The sequence below is a fragment of the Rhipicephalus microplus genome, chromosome 2 (genome assembly GCF_043290135.1).
Source record: "Rhipicephalus microplus isolate Deutch F79 chromosome 2, USDA_Rmic, whole genome shotgun sequence".
In the NCBI taxonomy this organism is placed as follows: Eukaryota; Metazoa; Arthropoda; class Arachnida; order Ixodida; family Ixodidae; genus Rhipicephalus; species Rhipicephalus microplus.
Window position 1 is genome coordinate 297,880,428 of NC_134701.1, and position 23,170 is coordinate 297,903,597.

The 23,170-nt window shown below is 48.1% G+C and overlaps 1 protein-coding gene across 2 annotated transcripts in view; it reads left to right on the forward strand.

Moving 5' to 3' along the window:
- Nucleotides 1–20,554, forward strand: part of rept (RuvB-like helicase 2 rept) — a 193,883-nt gene extending 173,329 nt beyond the window's left edge. Inside the window, exon 10 of one of the 2 annotated variants that reach the window (XM_075882329.1) lies at nucleotides 20,274–20,554. In XM_075882329.1, coding sequence (XP_075738444.1) covers nucleotides 20,274–20,474 — 201 coding nt within the window. In that variant the 3' untranslated portion in view covers nucleotides 20,475–20,554. The remainder of the gene's footprint in view (nucleotides 1–20,273) is intronic. The other variant, XM_037429838.2, reaches the window with a different exon arrangement.
- The last annotated feature ends 2,616 nt before the right edge of the window (nucleotides 20,555–23,170 follow it).

The window sequence follows — 23,170 nt, forward strand, 5'->3', positions numbered from 1 at the left end:
TAAGGAGGGACGTGGCTTTGGGATCGGGATAAACGGCAAGAAAATCTTTTTTTTATCAATTTTTCAATTTCTGGTACTCTCTTTCTATCTGGTTTCAAAATATATACACTGAAAAACGTGCAGAAGTGCTTTGGAAAATTCGTTTCACCCTCCTATGTAACAACACTTTTTTTGTAAATCGAGAGAAAACTGTGATTTTCAAAAAATTGTAGCGTCGGCATGGCGCGGCTGGGAGCCAGCTTCTTGGGCTTATCGTAAAGAGCATTTCTCCGTGTTATAATTTCCTGCCTCAGCTTGCACCTCCTTTTAAAAACAAGCGCACAAAAAGCAAATGTCTGAAGGTCATTTCGAGGCCCCTGGTTGGCTATGGCCGCCATGTTGCCTCAGCTCGCCTTACCGTTTGCCCTACTCGCTTCGGGCTGGGAGATCATCGTATGCTGCTTTTGCCTCGCGAAGACATGGCTCGACGATCACTTAGGATATAATTACGCTTTAGTTAAAAGCTGTAAGCAGGTGCACGATCAGATTACTATGAGTGGGCATGCATTCAACGAGGGCGGCGCGTCATTTGACTCGTCTTAAGACCTAACTCCGCTGGTGGTCAAGAACGACGAACTGGTGCACTCGAGGCGACATGCTTCATTGCAAGCAACGAAGCACATCACTCGCTAGCTCCTCGGAACCGCGGACGAGCATTTTACACATCGGCAGCGGACCCCACGGTCAAGCTCGCCAACCTCTTCCCCCCCTCCCCCCTCCTCCACTACCAAAGATTGCTCGAAACAGCGGCTAGCAGTTTCACTTGTCGTCACTCAAAAATGCGATACCAAGTGCGGGCGCGCGCCGATTTTTGTCATCGTAGCTACACATTTCGCGCGTCACCAAACGCCGCCGCTTAGTGCATCACGTGCCGGCTGCATTTTCCATGGGCCGCGCACTTCACAGTCATATGGAGTGCTGTGAACAAACTTTTGTGATGCGATTTAGACTGGCTTGGAGCCATGCTTGGTATTGCCACGTGCGTCTATTAATGTTTTGAGACAATGAAAGACTTGTAGATTGGCGTTTCCATGACTGGCGACTGGCCATATGATGATGCGTTTCACGGCTAGAGTGGCAAAATAGCATGTATGAAGCAGGCGCACGATTTTTTATATGCCCGTTTCGCATCATTAAATAAACTGCAAAAAAAATTTCTGCGCCACCAGTCTTCTGGACACAACTTTGTTATTTGGAAAGAAGGCGTAGGCTGTCATGGTGTGAGCCTTTTTTTTATGCAATAAACCTCTCTTTACAGAAATATTGTTCAGTGATTAATTGTAATCAAGTACTTAATTATGCAAATCACAACTTGAGCACTAAAAAGATGTGTAATCAATTCAGTATATGGTCCTATTCAATTAGAAGCTTTTCTGTCATGCCTATCACACCACTCGTCACTAAAAAGATGTGTAATCAATTCAGTATATAGTCTTATTCAATTAGAAGCTTTTCTGTCATGCCTATCACACCACTCGTTCATACAAAGAACTTAGTCTGAAATCCATAATTGTTTTTGCAAATCAAGAAAAGGAGGTTATTAGAAAAAGGCAACAAAGGCACATTGGGCAGAGGCCACTTGCCTGAGAAGTAGTCAAATATCACAAGATAAACCTTAGATCGTAATTTTTAGGCGTTTTCGAGACGTAAAGAGAACTTGAAACTTTAAACGCAGTTTTCTCAATACTGTTTTTTTGGCATTATGCTCAGCTCGAGCAGCAGATATCACATTACAGATTTCGATTCCGTTTGTTTTGTAACGGTCCTTCAACCGTGCTTCAGGGGGCTGCGATCTTAGTTTTTCGTTTTACTCCCTAAAGAATTTTTCGTAGGGCTTCTTGTTTGTAGTGCAAGTGTGCTCATTGCAGTGTCGCTAACGGAAACGTTAACTACAAGTTTTAGTGTTGCAAAAAAAAAATTATTTTGAGAACACTGCCCCCTTTAGCATATATTTGGCTGTGCATACAGTAATTACCAAATATTTTTGTCATTTTATAAATCATCCAGCCCCTCCATGAGGTTCAATGAAGAAAGAACTTGTCTCTCAATAAGTATTTGTGATATCGCAATTTTCGTGGAACCACTGCGAGGCCATTCTTAGTGTCTATGCCAATTTTCATTAATATCCAATCGGAAACAAGAAAGTTTGTCGAAGAAAGCCTGTCGAAAACTTTGACAGGCTTTTTCTCACAATTGTGTTTTGGACAATGTGCATTGCTCGTGGAAAGTGTAGTACAAGAATGACTGGACTGATTTTGATGCAGTTTTTTTTCCTGAACCTTAAAACATTTCTTGAGGGTCTGACAATCTTTGAATTCTTGTTTTTTTTTCTTTTCTATAAGATGACTTATACATGACACCATTTCTGACTATGTGTGTAGGCAGCCATGATAATCTTTATAAAAAAAAGAGAAGTGATAAAAAAGATTCTGAGATTCTCATACCCAATAGTCTTTTTTCTGAGTAAAGATCAACACTATTGGCAGCTTCCTGCATGTTTTGTTACAATGCTAGTCTTTCCACGAGCAGACCATATAAATCGAACCATGTAGCATGATGTAACTTGAGAACTACTCAAGGATTCATCATGAAACTGCATATTTCCCTATTCAAGACACTGATGAGCATGCATGCCAAATTTCATTGTTTTAGGTCAACAAACAAAACAGCTTTTTTTTTTTTCAATGCCAACTCCCCCCTTAACTTCCACTACCATGCTAGTTGTAAACAATAACTGTATGCTAGTAAGGCTGCCCCGCCAGACGATTCCGCAACTTACGCGAGCTAATTCTGCTATGCTGCTGCTCCCAGCTGCGTTGTCATGGAAAAAGTGGTGTGTCTTGATGAACAACTGAACATAATTCTAGCTCAGTTTGACAAACGCATACCTATTCAATACATCTAACTCCGTTGCAGCGTCACTAGCAGCAAAGATACAAAATTCCTTGTCAGGCGACTGAGCGCAATTCAGTTGTGTGCTGGCAAGTTACACTGCATCGCTGTAATAAAATGCATCTCTTGATCACTGTAACGAAATGTGCCGTTTTTGAGTTCATCCTCGTCATTGTCACACAGGTCCCGTTAATTAGGGAGGTTATCGCCGGGCTAATCCCAAGGGCCGAAGTATCGGCCCCCCGAACCGCACCACGAAAGCATGGACAATTTAGAAGTGGTCCTTTCTGGCGCGCCAGCGGACGCCGGCTGTGGCCCAAAGAACAAGTCAGAGCCGAGAGTTGATAAACAAATTTATATTCTCAATATTGGCAGATCGAAAACAATACACAAGAATGCACACTCCACAATAGTTGCATACAATAGGTCACCAATCAAACAACGTACTACACAGTACAATCAGCCACACTCGAAACAACGGACACAGACAACAATACGCTCTACAATGCAGTCGCATGCATTGAACATCCAAGACACTTAAAGACTAAAGAGATAGAAAACCTATCCAGTCCAAAGTTCTTGGAACAAAAGTCTGAATGATACTCTTCCGAGAATCACTCACTCAAAGTCCAGCGTTGTCGTTCCGCTGCCCCCTGAAGTTTCTCTTCCAGGAAACCTCGCGTCTTCAAATGGCCTCTCTCCAAGCTTCAAACTTCTTCGCCGGAAACACGTCGGCTTCACACACGCAGCTGTTGCCACGCGTCTTTGCTCGATAGCGGTAGACACACGCTCTTGCCTGTAGCTCGAGCCTTCACCCCTCAGGTGGAAATCATCTTCTCCTGCTTTTTCTCTACGGACAAAACCTTCGCCGACTACACGGCGGAATCCCTACGCGCTCTGGCGCTAACTTTCGTCTTCTCCTGACCTCTCATCTCCGCTGCTCGGTCAAAAACTTTCCGCGCGACATTCCAGAAAGTTCTCGTCATTTCGTCGGCGCGATAGGCAGCGAGGCTGGGGAGAAGCGCGAGACTGTACGGGGGCCGTCCTTGACAGATGACTCAACCCGGCATACACGCCCCTTTCCTTCTGGAAATTTCTAGGGCTTGCTCGGCCGCCGATGGGGGGTGAGGAGGTTCGTCGGCGAAGCCACGCTTCCGAGGGGAGAGCGCGCGCCCAGGGAGCCTTGGATGTTTGTTTTTTTTTTTTTTTATTTTGACCTCGCGACGTCTCTCCCGCGCGTTATCGCAAGAATTTGGCAGCGCGCCCATTTTTAGCGCTCGTTCTGTGACAGTCATGAGTTGGTAATCTTCTATGAACCATCCCTGCCTGCGTGTGCCGTCTTCTCCCCGAGAGAGAGCTACGCTTGTTAATGGGAATATTGAGGGTTTTATGACATGGAATGATGATATTGCTACGTGCCAGTGCATGGAGTTGAAGAAGACAAAGCAGATAGACTGGCGCGAGCTAATCTGTGTGGCTGGCGCAGCTCGCCTACCCAGCTGTAAATACATCGGTGACTACCCCTCTGAGTCAGTCTCCTTCTCGTAACATATTTGGTGGTGTTGTGCGATCCCCGTCCTCGCCACGGAACTCCGAAGCAGACGCTCCCTCGCGGCTTACAACATGACTACTCAAGACTCGGCTACATCCTCTCCGGTCGCCCGCCCTTCTGCCCGACCTGTCAACCCAGAGCCCGCAACACCTTTCGTGACGCTTCCCGCGCTCAAAGACCCCGGCGTGTTCTCGGGCAGCGAGGGTTCCGACGTCGACCAGTGGCTATGTCTCTATGAACGCGTCAGCGCTACTTACAGGTGGGATCCCATTCTTATGCTCGCAAACGTCATCTTTTATCTCGACGGAACCCCTCGTGTTTAATTTGATAACCACGAGCATGACATAACAAGCTGGGACAGCTTCAAGGCAAAGATCCGTGAGCTTTTTGGCAACATCTCTGGTCGTCGTGAAGCTGCGAAAAATGAGTTGTCGACTCGCGCACAATCTTCCACGGAGCCCTACATCGGTTACATTCAGGCTGTCCTTTCACTATGCCGCCAAGCTGACGAAAATATGTCCGAACCTGAAAAAGTTGCGCATATCCTAAAGGGTATCGCTGACGATGCGTTCAACTTGTTGGTATTCAACAATGTGTCATCTGTTGATGCGATCATTCAAGAATGCCGCCGGTTCCAACAAGCTAAAAGCAGACTCATCTCCAGCGCCTCCCGAACACCACTGCGACGTCCTCGTGTCTCGACACATATCATCCACCAGACACCTGTGACAACTTGACGCGAATCGTCAGGGGAGAGCTTGAAGCGGCTGCTCCAGCTAAGGTGGGACCAACGTCCCCTGACCCCTCTCCGCAAATTACGTTGCCTCTCATTCAAGCAGTCGTCCGGCAGGAAATCGCCAGCTTGGGAATTCACTCTATCTCACTGCCTCCCCGCACCGACTACCAGCCCCGATACACGCCTGCACGTCCCTTCCCGACCGGCTCTCCCTCAACGTTCCGTAATCCGTCCGCATGGCGAACACACGATGACAAGCCGATCTGCTTCTCTTGTCACAGAATCGGGCACATTTCTCGCCATTGCAGAAGTCGCTGGGGTCCTCCTGCACAACCGTCCTCTCGTCCATTCTATGCACGTCCTGCCTATCGCCATGAGACCAGCCGTGACACTTTTGCCCAGGAACCTGCTTCTGAACACCGCTACTCCCGCTCCATCCCCCCAACATCGCCAATCTCGTTCTCCACAGCCCCGCCGACCATCTTCCCCCGCCTTCCCACGAGGTTTCTTGACGGAAAACTAAGCACTGCATCGCCCGGACTGACCGAAAATCCTTTTTTGACGATACCGACAAAACGGAACCTCATAGACGTACAAGTAGACGGCGTACATGTCACTGCTCTTGTCGACACCAGCGCCCAACTTTCCGTGATGACGAGTGATTTTCGTCGCAAGCTCAAGAAGGTTCTCACACCTGCGACCACTCAGTTCATCTGTGTTGCGGATGGTGGAATAGCATCTATCGTTGGAATGTGCTCCGCTCGTGTGAGCATTGCGGATCGACACACAGTTGTTCTCTTCACCGTCCTTGATAAATGTCCCCACGACGTAATCTTAGGCCTCGACTTTCTGTCCACGCATTCACATTGTTCTCTTCACCGTCCTTGATAAATGTCCCCACGACGTAATCTTAGGCCTCGACTTTCTGTCCACGCATTCTGCCCTCATAGACTGTTCGACCAGTACGCTCCGTCTACACTTGCCCGCAACAGAACCTCTTGCACAACGGCCGAGTCGCCTCTGCACAACGGGACACGCGCGCCTCCCTCCACAGACACTGACCTACATAGAGCTCGTCCCAATACCACCATGTAGCAAGAGAGGAAGACGGGATGGTGGCCAACGTGGTCGAGTCGTTCTCTCGCTATTTTATTATCCAGGGCGATTTGCTGAAGCGGAGCGGCGGCGGCTGCCACGTCTGTACCCCAGGCCAGAAGCTCGTTCTCCACAGCTCGTGCCTTGAGCTGTCGCATCAGCTGCACGAGAGGCGCAGCGCGGTGGCTAGAAAAAATGGCGATGATGATGATGCTACAGATTACTCCCTCCCCCCCCCCCCCGCAGAGGTGAAGCCGGAATGAAAATAATGAGAGCGTATATACAAGCGAGTTAGGTTCTCAAAACGAAACGGGGTCCGTGGGCAGTCCAGGTCGTCAACTGCAAGGGACAATCGGCAACCAGTGGGTCTCTGGCGGGCGACACTCGGAATGGCGCAGCAGACGAGGGTGGCTACACAGACACGCTGTTCGAAGGAGCGGGCGAGGGTCGTGATGAAGGGACACTTTTGTCGATAGCGAGTACCAACGACAAGGTGAAAAATGGTCAAGTGCCGAGAACACACACGAGCCGTTTCGGTGCGGTCGATTGTCGCGCGCACTCGGACACTGATGCTTAAAAGATGGACTGTAGCATAAGCGTAGTACGACCAGTCCAGAGGGTCTAGTGTTACTTCCTTGTTAGAGCTGGTGGGAACGTCGACAGGAAGTGCGGTCAACCCTGGTAGTGTGTTCACCGTGCTGGTACCGTCGCTTGCGGTGGCACATTACCGGCTGCAGCGGCCGCCTGGTCGGCCGAGTAGGGTGCAGATAAGTTGGAAACGGTGCGCTTTGTACCGATGAAGTGCGACATGGTTTACCGTGATAACGAGCCGGCTCAGAGGGCACTGATTGATTGCTTTTTCCGACCTTTGACGACGTGTAACGCGTAGGCGTACGCCGATGAGTCGTCGCGTTGTTCCAGCTAGAACCGACGTTTCGTGATGCGAGATCGAGCTGCGGGTATGTGGCGTCACAGTTGTCATGGGCCGTCGACGGCGTTGAAATGCTCAAGCACGCGTATGTAGTGGCAGGCGGATGATTTAACTGCACATTTGTTGGGGCATGCACGCTGTGCTCCACCTGTGGTCAGCCAGGCGTGCGGCCCTCGGGATTTCCTGACATCGTCACAGCATCATGCACGTTCAGCCCTGCATGCTCAGGGGCTTGAACTTCTGTAGGATACATCGAGGATGGTGTTAGTAGGTGCTGGCAGTCCACGAGGTTTTGAGCAGCAGGCACCGGTGTGCAGGGGAAACTGATGGCGTGCAGTGTCACAGCGGGCTCTGGGTCCGCGGGACAGACAGTTCAGCCAACCAAGTATCTGCAGCGAATGCGACGGTGCACGGGGCAGCGGCCGGTGTCGAATCTATGTGGCCAGTTGCCGGCAGGGGAATGGTCTGGACTGGCTGTGGGGCGAGAGGCGTCCTGGAAGGTGATGAGCCAGGTGCAGTTGTGTCATGTTTGGGAGGAGGAGCATGTTTAAGGCCGTAAAACTTGAGCACCGCATCTCGCAAGTGATCGTACGGGCGAGGGCTCCAGGAGAAGTATGTGAGGTGGTGTTTGAGGTCATGTGGAAGATGGTATTCCAATACCTCGTACATGAGCTCTTGGATCCAGATGCCGTTGTGATACAAGGCCGCCGCAAACTCTTCGAACCACGACTCTAGGCGAGAGGTCCGGAACGGGGGCAGTGGCGGTTCGAATTGAGGCTGCCAGACTTGTGCTGACTGGAGCATGGCCGCGTAGCTCGGTGGCAGTAGTGCAGCGCCGGTCGCTTGTTCGTGTGTCTGTGGTCACCAATGTAGCGAGAGAGGAAGATGGGACGGCGTCCAATGTGGTCGAGTCGTTCTCTCGCTACTTTATTATCCAGGGCGATTTGTGGAAGCGGAGCGGCGGCGGCTGCCGCGTCTGTACCCCAGGCCAGAAGCTCGTTCTCCACAGCTCGCGTCTCGAGCTGTCGCATCAGCTGCACGAGAGGCGCAGCGAGGTGGCTAGAAAAAATGACGATGATGATGACGCTACAACCAATTTCTTATGGTGACTATGTTCTGACCCCTATCACCGAGGTCCTCATAAGCCGTGGCATTACATTACCGCACACCATTCTGTCCATTGCAGGAAATTGTACGTGCCTCCCAGTTGTCAACTTTAGCTTGACACCTCAAGTTCTGCCACTAGGGATCTCTTTGGCGTTGCTCTGCACCTTAGAAAACAATGCGGTAAATGTTTTTGCGATGGCCGCTCCTTTTGACCACCATGCTCAACATCAATCTGCCACTTGCTCCGACAGCACTATTTTTTTTTTTCAATCAATCTGATTTTTATTACAAACCAAAGAAAAGATTACAAGATATCTGGACCGTTAGCCTACATTGGCTAGTGATCGGTTCATATCGGAGTACATAAAAGCAGCTTAGTAGAGCATATTGAGCAATAAACACATATATACACAATTATTTATACATATAACTATTCACATATGCACATACATACTACATACATAAGCGCGTGAACATAAATGCATTTTCACAACATACCCAAATAAAGTTTGTTTCATCAACGTCGTGATATATAATAAGTGACCGGGTAAAAGCACTAATTAGCGAAGAAGAAAGTGAAAAAAAACCTATTTATATGTCTTGATGCTGCAAGCAAAATAATTTCACACTGTGCTTAAAATTTCTTGCCACTTTAACTTCTAAGGGTAGTCGGTTCCTAATTTTAGTCCCATGAAATTCCAATAAGCGTTTTCCATATAAGTTATAGCTTGTAGGTAAGTTAAAATTGCCATTCGATGCGTGTCTAGTGTTTCGCGATGGTACTAAATATAGAGTGGAGGAGAGGGGAAAGCTAGTGCCTATAATTTTCTGAACAAAAAGGGCAACCTTATAATCGCGAAATGCCCAAACTGATAAGATTTGTTGTTCCTGAAATGTAGTTTTATATGAATTTCTATGGTTTCCACCTATTATGCTTAGGGCTCTCTTTTGTAGTCGTAGTAATGGCTCTAGGTATGTCGTATACGTTACACCCCACGATTCAATACAGTAACTAATATGTGAATGACAGAAGGAAAATACAATGTTCGAAGCACGCTGGGGGGAAAGCATTCGCGTGTTTTGATTAAGGTATAACAACCATAAGCCACCTTTCTACAAACACTATGAATTTGTTCTTCCCAGTGAAGGTGCTGGTCAAAAAACACTCCTAAATATTTAAAAGAAACCACTTGTTCGATAGGACTGTTGTTCAGGTAAAGTTGCATAGACGCCGTGTCAATATCCTTTCGCCTTGATCGAAAAACAACATACTTCGTTTTCCCCGAATGTAGTGTCAATTTATTCTGTATAAACCAGTTGCTTACGTGTGTCAATTCAGACATTATATTGGCTTGCAGTGTTGAAAGACTATCTCCTGTGAATACTATGGCGGTATCGTCCGCGTACATTAATGCTTTAGAGTACACTAGTGTTTTGGGGAAATCATTTATGTACAGAGAAAAAAGTACCGGGCCTAATACGGATCCCTGGGGCACTCCACACTTTATTGTGCTGTATGCCGATTCGTTATTGTTAATCACCTCTTTTTGTTTGCGCGAGGACAAGTAGCTTGAGAAGAACTGGAGTGAACTGTCACTGAAGCCATAACTTTTAAGTTTTTGTAATAGTATGTCATGGGGAACTGTATCGAATGCCTTTTTAATATCCAGGAAGACTGCTACTGCGATTTCACCGTTGTGGAGCGCGGTGATTATATTGTGCGAGAGGGTTAGAATGGCTGAAGCAGTAGACCTAGCGGGAACGAATCCGTGCTGTTGTGGGCATATGATGTCGTTGTCAACCAGAAAGCGTTTTAATTGAAGGACAATTATCTTCTCGAAAAGTGTATTAAGACAGCTTAGAACCGAGATCGGTCTGTAGTTTTCAGGGTTGTTTGATTCCTCAGATTTGTATACAGGAACTACTTTGGCGTTTTTTAAGCTAGATGGATATATACGACAGGTAAATGCATGGTTGAAAATATGACATATCGGAATGCAAAGAAGGTTAATGTTATCTTTAATAACCTTAACTGGTATTCTATCATCACCAGTGGCTTTATTGACCGGCATCTTAGCCACGACAGATTTGATTTCATCCGTTGTGACAGCTGCAAGGTTGAAATCATTATCAATTAATTTGGGGAGGAGAAGAAGCTTCGATGATCGCTTCCAACTTAACGCCGCAGCAGACTGATGAGCTCCACCAAGTTCTGCTGTCCTACATCGACGTTTTTGACATCAGCGGCCGTCCGTTGGGGAAAGCTACCGGTATGAGCCACCGCATAAACACTGGTAATGAGCATCCTATTCATAGGCGTCCATATCGGGTGTCGTCGGCCGAGCGTCACATCATCCAAAGCGAGGTCGACAAAATGCTCGCCAAGGACATGATTGAGCCATCCTGCAGTCCTTGGGCTTCTCCTGTAGTGCTAGTCCGCAAGAAAGACGATGTATGGCGTTTCTGCGTGTATTGACACCTAAACGAAATTACCAAAAAAGACGTCTACCCTCTGCCACGAATAGATGATGCGCTTGATTGCCTCTATGGGTCCCACAATTTTTTCTCGATAGACCTTTGTTCCGGCTACTGGCAGATAGAGGTAGATGAAATGGACCGTGAAAAGACGGCATTCATCACCCCCGATGGCCTATATCAGTTCAAGGTCATGCCTTTCGGCCTTTGTAACGCTCTAGCCATCTTCGTACGAATGATGGACTCCCTGCTCAGAGGATTCAAATGGTCCACCTGTTTGTGCGACTTGGACGACGTCATCGTCTTTTCACCAACATTTGAAGCTCATATAGAGCGCCTCTCAGCCATTCTGGGAATCTTCCGTCGCACTGGCCTGCAGCTCAACTCATCCAAATGTCACTTTGGATGCCATCAAATCACAGTGCTTGGCCATTTAGTAGACGCCAACGGTGTACAACCAGACCCGGCAAAAATCAGCGCCGTTAAAAACTTTCCTGTACCACGATCTGCGAAGGATGTATGCAGCTTTATCGGACTATGCTCCTACTTCCGACGCTTCGTGAAAAATTTTGCGCACATAGCGAGGCCGCTTACGCAGCTCCTCAAGAAAGAAGTCTAATTTCATGGGGCTCCAAAGAGGCTTCTGCGTTCTCGACTCTCATCGCTCTTCTCACTACCCCTCCGATTCTGGCACACTTCAACCCTGCTGCCCCTAGGTAAATCCGTACAGATGCAAGTGGGCATGGCATTGGTGCAGTGCTGGCTCAGAAACAACCTGGCCATGATTGCGTTATTGCATATTACAGCCGCCTCCTATCCGCCCCTGAACGTAAATATTCGATAACGGAGCGTGAGTGCTTTGCTCTTGTATGGGCGGTGGCGAAATTTCGAGCTTATCTATACGGACGCCCATTTTCGGTAGTTACCGACCATCATGCACTCTGCAGGCTCAACTCCCTGAAAGATCCATCAGGCCGCCTTGGTCGCTGGGCTTTGAGCCTGCAAGAGTTTTTCTATTCGGTGGTCTACAAATCTGGCCACCTACACCGTGATGCCGATTGCCTCTCCCGGTACCCTGTTGATGATCCTGAGGACACTGACGAGCCCACGGAGAACTCTATCTTGTCAGTGTCCGACTTCCTTAATATTGGGGAAGAACAGAAGCGTGATCCAGAGCTGCTTGACATCATCAGTCGTATGGAATCCTCCACAAATGATGCTTCCTTCCGCTACTTTGTCATTAAAAAGGGTGTGCTATACCGTCGCAATTTCCGACCAGGCGGGCTCGACCTTCTCCTTGTTGTGTCTAAGCATTTGCGCCGCTGTGTTCTCACCAAACTTCACGACCCTCCCATGGCTGGACACCTTGGCGTATCCCGCACGTACGAGCTCGTCCGGTGCCGTTTTTTCTGGCCAGGCCTTGCTCGTTCGGTACGTCGATACGTCGCCACGTGTGACCTGTGCCAACGTCGTAAAACACCGTCGCTGCTACCCGCTGGCCATCTTCAACCAATTGACATACCTGCGAAACCATTTTACTGTGTTGGGTTAGACCTGCTTGGTCCTTTTTCCACATCAACATTGGGAAACAAATGGATAGCCGTTATTACATACTACGCTATACGCTACGCTATTACGCGAGCTCTACCGACCAGCTGTGCAACCGACGTCGCTGACTTCTTGTTACGGGACGTTATATTGATTCACGGTGCTCCGAGACAGCTTCTCACAGACCGTGGCTGTACATTTCTATCCCAAGTCATCGCCGACATTCTGCGTTCTTGTTCCACGCAACACACACTGACAACCGCTTACCACCCTCAAACAAACGGCCTCACAGAACGATTTAACCGTACTCTAACAAATATGCTCGATATGTACGTGTCGACCACCGAGACTGGGACCTTGCCTTACCCTACGTAACTTTTGCGTATAATTCATCCCGTTGCGACACAGCGGGCTTTTCGCCGTTCTACTTATTGTACGGAAGAGAGCCGACTTTACCACTGGACACAGTCATCTCAGCTTACACCTCGTCCACCAGCGAGTATGCCCGCGACGCGATTTCGCAAGCCGATCATGCCCGTCAGCTCGCTCGCGCTCGGCTGATGGTGTCGCAAACCAACCAATGCCGTCGGTACGATGCGGAACGTAAAGACGTACATTTCGCTCCCGGTACCCTCGTTTTACTCTGGTCCCCTCATCGTCGGCTGGGCCTATCCGAAAAACTTCTGTCTCATTCCACGGGGCCCTACCATATCTTGCGTCAAGTAACACCTGTCACCTACGAGATCAGCCCCATCTGTCCATCATCATCTACTATGTGGCCCAGTGATATCGTACACGTCTCGCGGATCAAGCCCTACAAGAATGCGTCAGATAACGACCTTTCAAGCACCAGGACGGTGCCTTCGCCGCCGGGGGTCATGCTACGTGCCAGTGCATGGAGTTGAAGACAAAGCAGATAGACTGGCGCAAGCTAATCTGTGTGGCTGGCGCTGCTCGCCTAACCAGCTGTAAATACAACGGTGACTACCCCTCTGAGTCAGTCTTTTTCTCGTAACAATATGATGAGTGTTTTAAGAGGGCACTATAAATCTTGCCATTGTGATGTTCTTTAAAGGGCCACTCACCAGGTCCCATACCAAATTTTAGTTAGACAGTGGAAGTTGTTGGGTGTCCGATTAGGAAAAATTTGCCGCAAAAATTTTTTGAATAGGTTCATCATGAGCGGAGAAAACAGGTTTTTTGAAGCGGCGCGAAACGAGGATGAAAGGAGGTGAGCTCGAAACCCTTTCCGCTCCTCCACGTAGCCTTCGCAAGCCAAATTTCTTCCCCGCCCTCTCAGGCATCTGACCAAGAGGTCACGTGCGCATGATGTGCCCAAATGAGTTCAACCCCCGAGCAGGCGAGTGGCATTGCTTTGTTGACCAGCGTTATTTTGTGGTCTTCTGCCTGTTCCTGCAGAATAGTTTGAAAGTGCTGGCGCGGTAGAATATTGCGCGAACGCGTAGGAGCGTTCCACGGCGGTCGTCTGCTCGATGCACTGACCGGGTGTACACAAACGCATGCTAAACGCCGACTCATTAGCACCGCATCTCGTTGCAATTCACGAAAAAAAAAAACATGGAAAAAAGACGCTCAAATTCTCTTATTGCATCTCATTATTTATCTAGGGCTTTATTAATCTGTTCAAGCAACAAATTATGACAAAAATTACTTCAACAAACCGAACGATCTTTTCTCACATTTCAACGTGACTTGAAGGCCGTATGTTTAAATGCATGATTTCACGTGCCCGAATACACAAGCATCTGTTGTATCGCGGGCCATCGAGGCGGTGAATTGAACATTTTTTGCCAATATCTGGGGCTGTATTTTTAAAGTATCACATTTGTTCACCACTTTTGTTTAATTATTTATTTTCTCACTAGTTATAAGGCAGACAGTGTTTTTCATTCTATTTATCCATTTCGAACGGGGTCCGCGGCCCCAAAATGACCATGTATATAGCTCGTCTTAGCCACGGTTACTGTGGCGCTATCTGAGGCCCTCTCCACAAAACGAAGACAGAATTTTTTTGTTTCCAGAGGTGCCGTTGGTCCACCTAAATATTTCTAACACTGCGGCCTCGACTACCGATTGGCAGCATTTTCTGACCATGCTTAATAAGTGTGGAGGGGCCCCTTAAAACTTGAAAGGAGGCTTTGCAACTGAGCGAATTTTTCTCGAATGGGTGCTTTCACGGCTTAGCGTCTCTGCACTGCTGTGAAACCACCTGTACAGGTGGTTACATGCGGATTAATAAAACACATCTATTCATTCACTGCGAATGCTTTAAAATTTTCAATAAATAAAATTCGAATCAAAGCGAATTCGAATAGTCTACTTTTTGTTTGAATATTCGCAGCACTCGCTGTATCAGCACTTCTTCATCGTGCTTTGTCGACAGCATTGCTACATGATGGGACACATGGGCAACGCTGACGAAACTCCGATCCTGTTCGATATGCCTTCGAACCGGACCGTGACCACTAAAGGATCGAAGCAAGTGAAGCTCTTGACAACGGGCAATGAGCATCCGTTATTTACAGTAACGCTCGCATGCACAGCCGATGAAAAGAAGCTGCCCTTTTATAGCATATTCAAGATGAAAGGGCCACAAAAAGAACACCTTTCCTGGGAAGTTATTGAGTAGGTCTGGCCCATGCAGAATCAGCAAATCATGTTGGTGCTCGACTCATTTGGAGGCCACCTCACAGCCGATGTAGAAGGAACTATGTTCGATGGCAAGATGGATCTTGTTGTGATCCCTGGGGAACTAACATCAATATTCAAGCTACTGGAGGTAGTGCTCAATGAACCCTTCAAAGACCGTGTGCATGAGTTCTACAATGAGTGGATGCTGGGCGACAATCCCAAGACCCCCGCTGGCCGCTTACGACGTCCATCACTCGCAACTGTTTGTGGGTGGGTGTCGTTAGCTTGAAATTCTCTCTTGGAAGAGATGGTGCGCAGGTCTTTGTGCGAATTCTGCATCAGCAATGCATTGGATGGAACGAAGGATGATGTAGTCTGGGACGTAAATAGAAAGAAATATTGTCGGACTCAAGTTTGAACGAGTCTGAGTGACAGAACTTTGTGACCTTCTGGCCTTGAGCTACATAAGATTAGTGTCGAAACAAAAAGAAATTTCACCACAGTTCATCTGGATGTGTTGCGTACTTATCAAGGTAAGGGTGTGCCGCGATATTTAGCAATTTATGAAATTTTCTTTAACGAAGATTCAAAGTTACGGGGTCGACCTATATTCTGGTTTTTACGGTAGTTAACTGTCGTATATGTAACATCACGTCTATTTTAAAATAAATAATCACAGCATAACTGAGTGAATGATGATGATAGGAGCGCAGCATTCGTCCGTCCGTTCTTTCTTGGTTCCGTTCTTCTGCACGACCATCTGTGCATCCATCCATGCGTCCGTCTGCCTTTCCGTTTGTCTTCTATCCGTCTGCCTGTCCGTTTGTCTTCTAGTCTGTCCATCTTTTTGTGCATCCATCTAGTCAAAACTTCAAGTACCGCCATCACGCATCCCCTGTGGTACATCCCCGCTCCATGTGGCCGTCCATTCGTCTGCTAGTCTGTTCGTCAGTCCGTCCATGCATCGCTCCGTGCATCTATCTAGTGAACACTCCAAGAACCACCATCTCTTATCTCTCATCTCAGTGGCTACGTAGGACAAAGAGGGAGGATGGACAGACCCACACCTTAAGCAGCTTTGCCTTAGAAGAATTTTATTGGATTTCTGGTTTTGGATATTGTCCCCTCCTCACCTAGTCGAGCTTCAATCGTCAGCGGGCGTTGGTACCTGTGGCAGTGGGTTTTCGACACTTTTCGTTTCAAGTTTCGCGACGTGTATATGGCGACCATTATTCCAGCGGAAGGGCTGGCTGTCGCAACGAGGCCCATCGAACCTCCACCGAGGTGGCGTTCTTCGGACTCACGGGCCTGTCATCAAGATCGACGAGATGAAGGTGAGCCCTTTCCTCGCATCAGGGCCTCAACCAAAACTTTTGCCTTGCACTCTCGCATCCACGCAGTCACCCAATTCAAACATTACGTGACGCTTCCCCTCCGAGCCGTGGACGCGCTCTTGCGTGAGCATCATGAACTCCCGTTACCCATCTTTCGCGGCGCCATTGTATTTCCCAAGCGTACTGTTGTGTTGTTCTTTTATTTTTTCTTCAGCAGCAGTTGCAGAGCGAGGCTGAGGCTAGCTGTTGCCCATTGCATGACACCTTTGCATGAATGGGTGACGACCGGCTGCCTTTGCAGACCTATATATAGGGTGAATTAAGGAGAGAAGGATGTGGGGATCTGAGGCGTGCCCGCAACTATTTCACGGGCATTCCGCCACACGGCCACACCCTTTTGCTTTTCTGCTCTGCTAACACCAAGTGGCGATAGATGGCGCCACGTGCGAGCGCCACGGGTTACGTGCGCGCTGAGGGAGCTGACCGTCTCTCCTCCGTGGTCGGCGCCGGGTAAGCACGCGTTTTCCTTCGTCCGCGTCCCCTTTGGGAATCACCGGACTGTAACCTGCCTGGGGTGGCCTTGGGCACCTCGGCAGGCGTGTTTACTTGAGTGCTAGCTTCGGTAGCGTACGCTAAGCCCACAGTGGTGCCTAGTGCTTGAAGTGGTCGTACCACACCGAGCCACACTTGCCGTAGGCCTACGTGTACGAGGTTTGCCCTAACACTCGCGACCAGGCCCATTGGCCATCGTGAGAGTGCGCAGCATAGCCGCGAGGGACCTTTTCCCGACCGGCGTGTCAAAGCTCGCCAATGCCAGCTGCGACGTGCTCGCGGTTTTCCCTTTATTGTGAACGTCCGCGTGTGGGTGCCTTTGCTACCCGCGTCCCGGGAGTGGACGTTGTACTGTTGTTCGGGGTGCCGCTAGAGGCAATAAAGTGTTGTGTATTTTGCATTATAACACTGTCTGTATGCTGCGCCGCGTTAAACGCCTTATTAGTTGAGCGCGCACGGAGCGGTGCGCTACACGCGAGTAAACAGAGTCGCGGCCCTGTGGCTCGCTAAGCGTGAACCCGCGGGGATCATTAGCTGCAATTAGTAGCGGGGTCACCACACCATGGAAAAAAAAAAAACGGGAGAGTCCAGATAGTATTTATAGCGATAGTAAGGCCATTGCACAATTTAGCTAAGTGTTTGAAAAAGTGCAGCATTGCCGCACCACGGTGGTCTAGTGGCTAAGGTACTCGGCTGCTGACCCGCAGGTCGCGGGATCAAATCCCTGCTGTGGTGGCTGCATTTCCGATAGGGGCGGAAATGTTGTAGGCCCGTGTACTCAGATTTGGGTGCACGTTAAAGAACCCCAGGTTGTCAAAATTTCCAGAGTCCTCCACTACGGCGCCTCTCGTAATCAAATGGTGGTTTTGGGACGTTAAACCCCACAAATCAACCAAAAAGTGCAGCATTGAACAAATGTTACTTGACAAGTGCTTTGTACAAGGCTACATCTGCTCTGAATGTTCTTACTGCTCTAATCTTGCTCAAAAGACCCTTCTGGATGCTCCACGCCTGCTCCAAAACCCATCTACCCTGTTCTACTCCTGCAAACGCTTTCTGTGGACTTCTTTCTTGCAGCTGTGTTTGGATGCCCTGCCTTTTTAGAAAGAGTATGTGCCAACTAGCTGAACTCTCTGTTATGAACTCTCTGTTATTTTAAGGTGAAATCTAGTTGTTTACTGCAAGCGGCCCTTGATGGTGGCTGGTGCTGCAGAGTATGGTGTAGTTCACACACAGCTGGAATGCACGAGGCACATGCAATGAAGTTTCAGGGGACGTGTACTGGGGCTCCTGTCTCAACCAACTTTTCTTAGATATTTGCGAAGTGTTCTAGCCACAGAGGCTCCAGGTATACTTGGAGTAGCTAAAAGATTAGTCGAAGAAGGCCATGAGTTGATTAACTCCCCAGCCTTTGCACTTGCCCTCTGCTTCTTTTCTGTTTTTGGTTAAGGGAAAGCGTACCTAGTAGGGCTGGCAGTTGTTGCCTTGAAGCAGACTGGATTAGTTGTCATAGTCATAATGTTGGCTCCAGTGACACACATTGTTGACGCATATTCATTGCTTCAAGCTTTCATCTTCTTCTGAACTTTCGTGATGTAGGTATCACATACTTTTTATTCTTTCAGCAAGGCAGTTATAAGTACGATATAGTGCGAAATAGAGGTAGAGATTTTTTGTCACTAAAAAGTCACCCCTCTATCTTATAACGGCCCTTAGCATAAACCGAGTGATTGTCTGTCAACAGGGAGTGTCGCATGCTTCTTGGGCAACAGCATTGATATCGCCTTCTCGGGCTGACACCCGACACGTGCTTTGCTGACGCCATTTTTCTCTTCTTGCTTATTCAGTGTTCCTAACGAGTGGCGACCTTGCTCTGTAGCCAGCTATGAGTATAACAATGTGAACGTAGCGCGAAAAGACACAGACAAGAAAGGGTACACCACAAGTACTGAGACGCGGAGCCAGTTCACCGCCACATTTGATAGAAAAGTTATTGAAGTCGCGTTAGCCAATGGCAACATGGTGGCGCAACGGTATGGCGCAGTTTGGAATGTACGCGAAAAGCGTGAGGTACTGACGCAATAAAAAAATCTATACTGTCTGTGTTTAAGGTGTGGAAGACGTTTCGCAGTCGCCCAGCTGCTCACCCAGAACTCGAACACAAAGTGGCAGATTTAGTCTGCCAGTACCGTGCCAGGTCCCTGCCAATGAATGCGAAGCTCATTCGCACAAAAGCGATCCAGCTCGCACGTGAAGCCGGTCTGTTGAGGAAAGATTTCAAGGCGTCCATTTATCGGGTCCGCCGGTTCATGCAGTGCAAAGGATTTGCCCTTCGACCGCGCAGGTCAATCTGCTTGAAGCTGCCCAAGATGTACAAGGACAAGTTGATAGAGTTTCAACTCTAAGTGAACAGTCTCCAGCGGCAGCATGGCTAGATGTTAGGGTATATTGGCAACGCTGACAAAACACCAATGTGGTTTGGCATGCCGTCGTCCACGACAGTTTGTGAACGTGGGACAAAAGATATAAAGCTTTTGTACACCGGAAGCGAGCATTCGTGCTTCACTGTTATGCTTTCCTGCACTGCCGATAGCAAATATGGCCCTTGTTCATCATGTTTGAGCGGAAAACACTGCTGAAGGACGCCTTCCCACGGGATGTCATCGTCCGTGAAAACGAGAAGGGCTACATGGGCGAGGCCCTAATGCGCGAGTGGATCCCCACAGTGTGGAAACAGCGGCCCGGAGCCCTCCTGCAGCACCGGAACATGCTCGTATTAGATGCATTTTGCGAGCATTTGATGCAATCAGTGAAGAAGATACTTTGAGAGGAGAAGACGGATCTTGTCATAATTCTGGGAAGAATGACGTCAACACTGCAACCGCTGGACGTCGTCCTTAACAGGCCTTTAAAGACTGTGTAAATGCGTTGTACACTGAATAGATGGCTGGCGACAACCCGCGGACCCCGGCAGGCTGCTTGCGCAGGCCATGTTCGCCACAGTTTGTGATTGGGTCTCCGAGGCATGGAGGTATCTGCTGGAAGAAATGGTGGTGGGCGCATTTAAGAAGTGCTGCATCAGCAATGCTCTCAACGGCACTGAGGATGACATGTTATGGCAGGCGGCTAGTGAAAAGCAGTCGTCCTTGGAGTAGCGCTCCAAAAGCTCGTAGGGCTCAATAAAGTGAATCAGTGAACAATACCATGTTTCTCTTTGTTTGCTGGGCAAGTTAAGGGGGTCAACCTATATTCCGCATTATACGGTAATTTTGGACTGATGGTGAAGCAATGTGATTTTTTAATATGTGCAGTAAACTTGGATGCTTTTCTAAGCCACATCTTTTTTTTTTTCTTTTTCAGTTGCTGACATTGAAATGGAAGCGGCATAAAAGTCGAGCACAAGTCACAAAGTTCCTCCTGCCATTATCGAGCTTTTTTCTTTTTTCCCTGTTGTTCTTGAAAAATACTATTCTGCAATTTTTCTTCGCTGGTGTGCTTGTGGTTTGCAATCTTTGTGCATTGTTTAAACTGACCATGACACTAGAGCTCATGCCATTTTAAAGGCACAAGCTAGGCCTTATATCTCTCGTCTATTTTTAAACTTCTTTAAAAAGCCATTAAACAATCCCGAGGACCGAAAATTGTAATGAATGGAAATATGCCCACTTTTGTAATGTGAACTAGCTGTAGCAAGAATTTTGCAAATGCTTGTTATAACAAGGAAGTTATAATAGTTGGAACAAGCGTTTCAGCTGTTTTCAAATTTTTGCATACTCTTGCCACCCTTCTCGGCCATAGGGGTCGGAAGGCGTTGCTCGCTGTCGGTACACCGCCTGCTTCGGCAACTTGACACAACGTCAACAATTGACATCGTCGGCAAGCTCGATCAATCACAGTGCACTTTCGCTTGCTGAGGCTCCTGGTTGTGTACTTTTTACATTGTCACAAGTGCTTCAGTTATGGATCTCACGCACCTTGAAAGGTTCGTGTGGGAGAGAGTAGTTGGGGAAAAGATGGGGAAAAGATCACTACGATTTCAAACCTTGTTGACACAGCCGAGGGTGACGATGACTCATTGACCCGCAGGTCACGGGTTCGATTCCCGGCTGCGGCGGCTGCATTTCCGATGGAGGCGGAAATGTTGTAGGCCCGTGTGCTCAGATTTGGGCGCACGTTAAAGAACCCTAGGTGGTCGAAATTTCCGGACCCCTCCACTACGGCGTCTCTCATAATCATATGGTGGTTTTGGGATGTTAAACCCCACAAATCAATCAAATCAATCAACGATGACTCATTGCGCAAGGGCAGTGCATGCAGGCGCTACGCTAGGCAAAGAATCTAATGAACAACTGCATATTTGAAACCGCATCATTGCAGCGCCAAGAAACAAAGTGCAGTTCCATAGTGGTGTGTGGGAACAGGAACTCGCGGTAACTTGACAACTGTTTGTAGAGACGTGGTAAAAACCAATTGGCAAACTAAATGGTACATCAAGTTGCCCATGGGCAAGATTGCGCCATTGCACATAGACGTCAGACTCTGCGTTTTGCAGACGCGCAGCACCATCTGTAAGGTTTAGGTAGTGCAAAGCCCGGCTACCTTGCACAGTTTGCTGTGCAACTAGGTGCAACAGGCGCGGGTGAAACAACAATTGAGCTAAATATTAGGTTTGTTTGCGCAATCAACACTCAGAAAAAGAGGTAAGAGTTTCTCTCCATTAGTCAGACTTGTCACCTAACCGCCATGACGTGCTTACTGGTTCACTCGCCAGAACGATGTCGGAAACACCAGCTGGTGGTACAGCTCCACGCTCTATGAATAAAGACCTCAGTCGACGCTACTGTTTCGTTTAGAATTGCCAGGGACGTAAAGGACTTCTGTTTTACCGATTTTCGTAGCTGTGGCGAAGTAAAACGGCGAGAACTCTGGATACGGACTGTTGTGAACGTGTTGGTGAGTGAATTACGTGTGCTCCACAGCTGTTTGCTTTAAGGAAGTGTGATAATGTAGCTCTCCTGTTATTGTTTTTAGAAGCGTTTACGGAGAACCGTTGCAACTTTGATTATGAAGCTCAACAAAGCCTGTGACCACGCTGTGTGTCGTGCAAAATTAGGCTGATGGCCTTGACGCAGTGGTCTAGTGGCTAAGGTACTCTCCTGCTTACCCGCTAATCGCAGGATTGAATACCGGCCGGGGCGGCTGCATTTCTGATGGAGGCAGAAATGATGTAGGCCCGTGTGCTCACATTTGGGTGCACGTTAGAGAACCCCAGGTGGTCGAAATTTTCGGAGCTCTCCACTACGGCGTCTCTCATAATCAGATCGTGGTTTTGGGACGTTAAACCCCACAAATCAATCAAAGAACCTATCTGTTCTGTACGTATAGCAACGGCCCCGAATCACCTACATAGCCAAAGCATAGCTCTCCACTACAACGTCTCTCATAATCCTACGGTGTTTTGAGGACGTTAAACCACACATATAAAAATTAGGCTGGTGACACGCGCGATAAACATTGCACATGCCGCGACCACCGATTATTTGAGATGGTTGCCACCAAGCAGTATCGCGCACATCGGCCTTGAAGGTTCAGAGTTCAGTCTTTAACCCTTTGTGAGTTTGCCTATATTTTCCAAGACAAACGTAATTTATTTTTGCTTTTTTGAGCTTTTGAACACGCTAGAAATGATATGCAAAAGATTTGAGGTTGATAGCATGGTTAGTTTATTAGAAAAAAGTGGGACGTATATGTCCCATTGGCGTATTCGGGGGCTGTTGAAAAGTGGGACAACACTGTCCCATTTAGGTAACTTGCCGATTTCACTTGCGTGCCTACTTAGAGTGAAAGGCACCAAAACAAGTGGGACAGAGGGGCACCTTGCAAGTGCCACATATGAACTTCGTGCAGACCTCATTTCCAGTTTTTCAGCACCACCTGCACCTTCTCCGTGAGGCTCCTTTTTTCGGATTGTGGTCATTTCCGGTAAATCTGATTTCATCCGAGATTCCAACCTTCTTCTGTCCATTCTTCTGTCCTTGCTTGTTTTTTCGGAATGGCGCAGTTCTGGCGTAGTGCCTTAAAGTACGTCCATTCGTCAGTTGTCGTCCCAGCACAAGACGAAACCACAAGTAGCTTATGTCACTATTGGCGCTGTGCTGTATGAACGAGTTGACAACAGAGGCATCAAAGAGGAAATAAAAGATGCGGTACCAAGACTTCTTGGAACGTCTGTCAGCAGTGTAGGAGTTTCGCTTTTG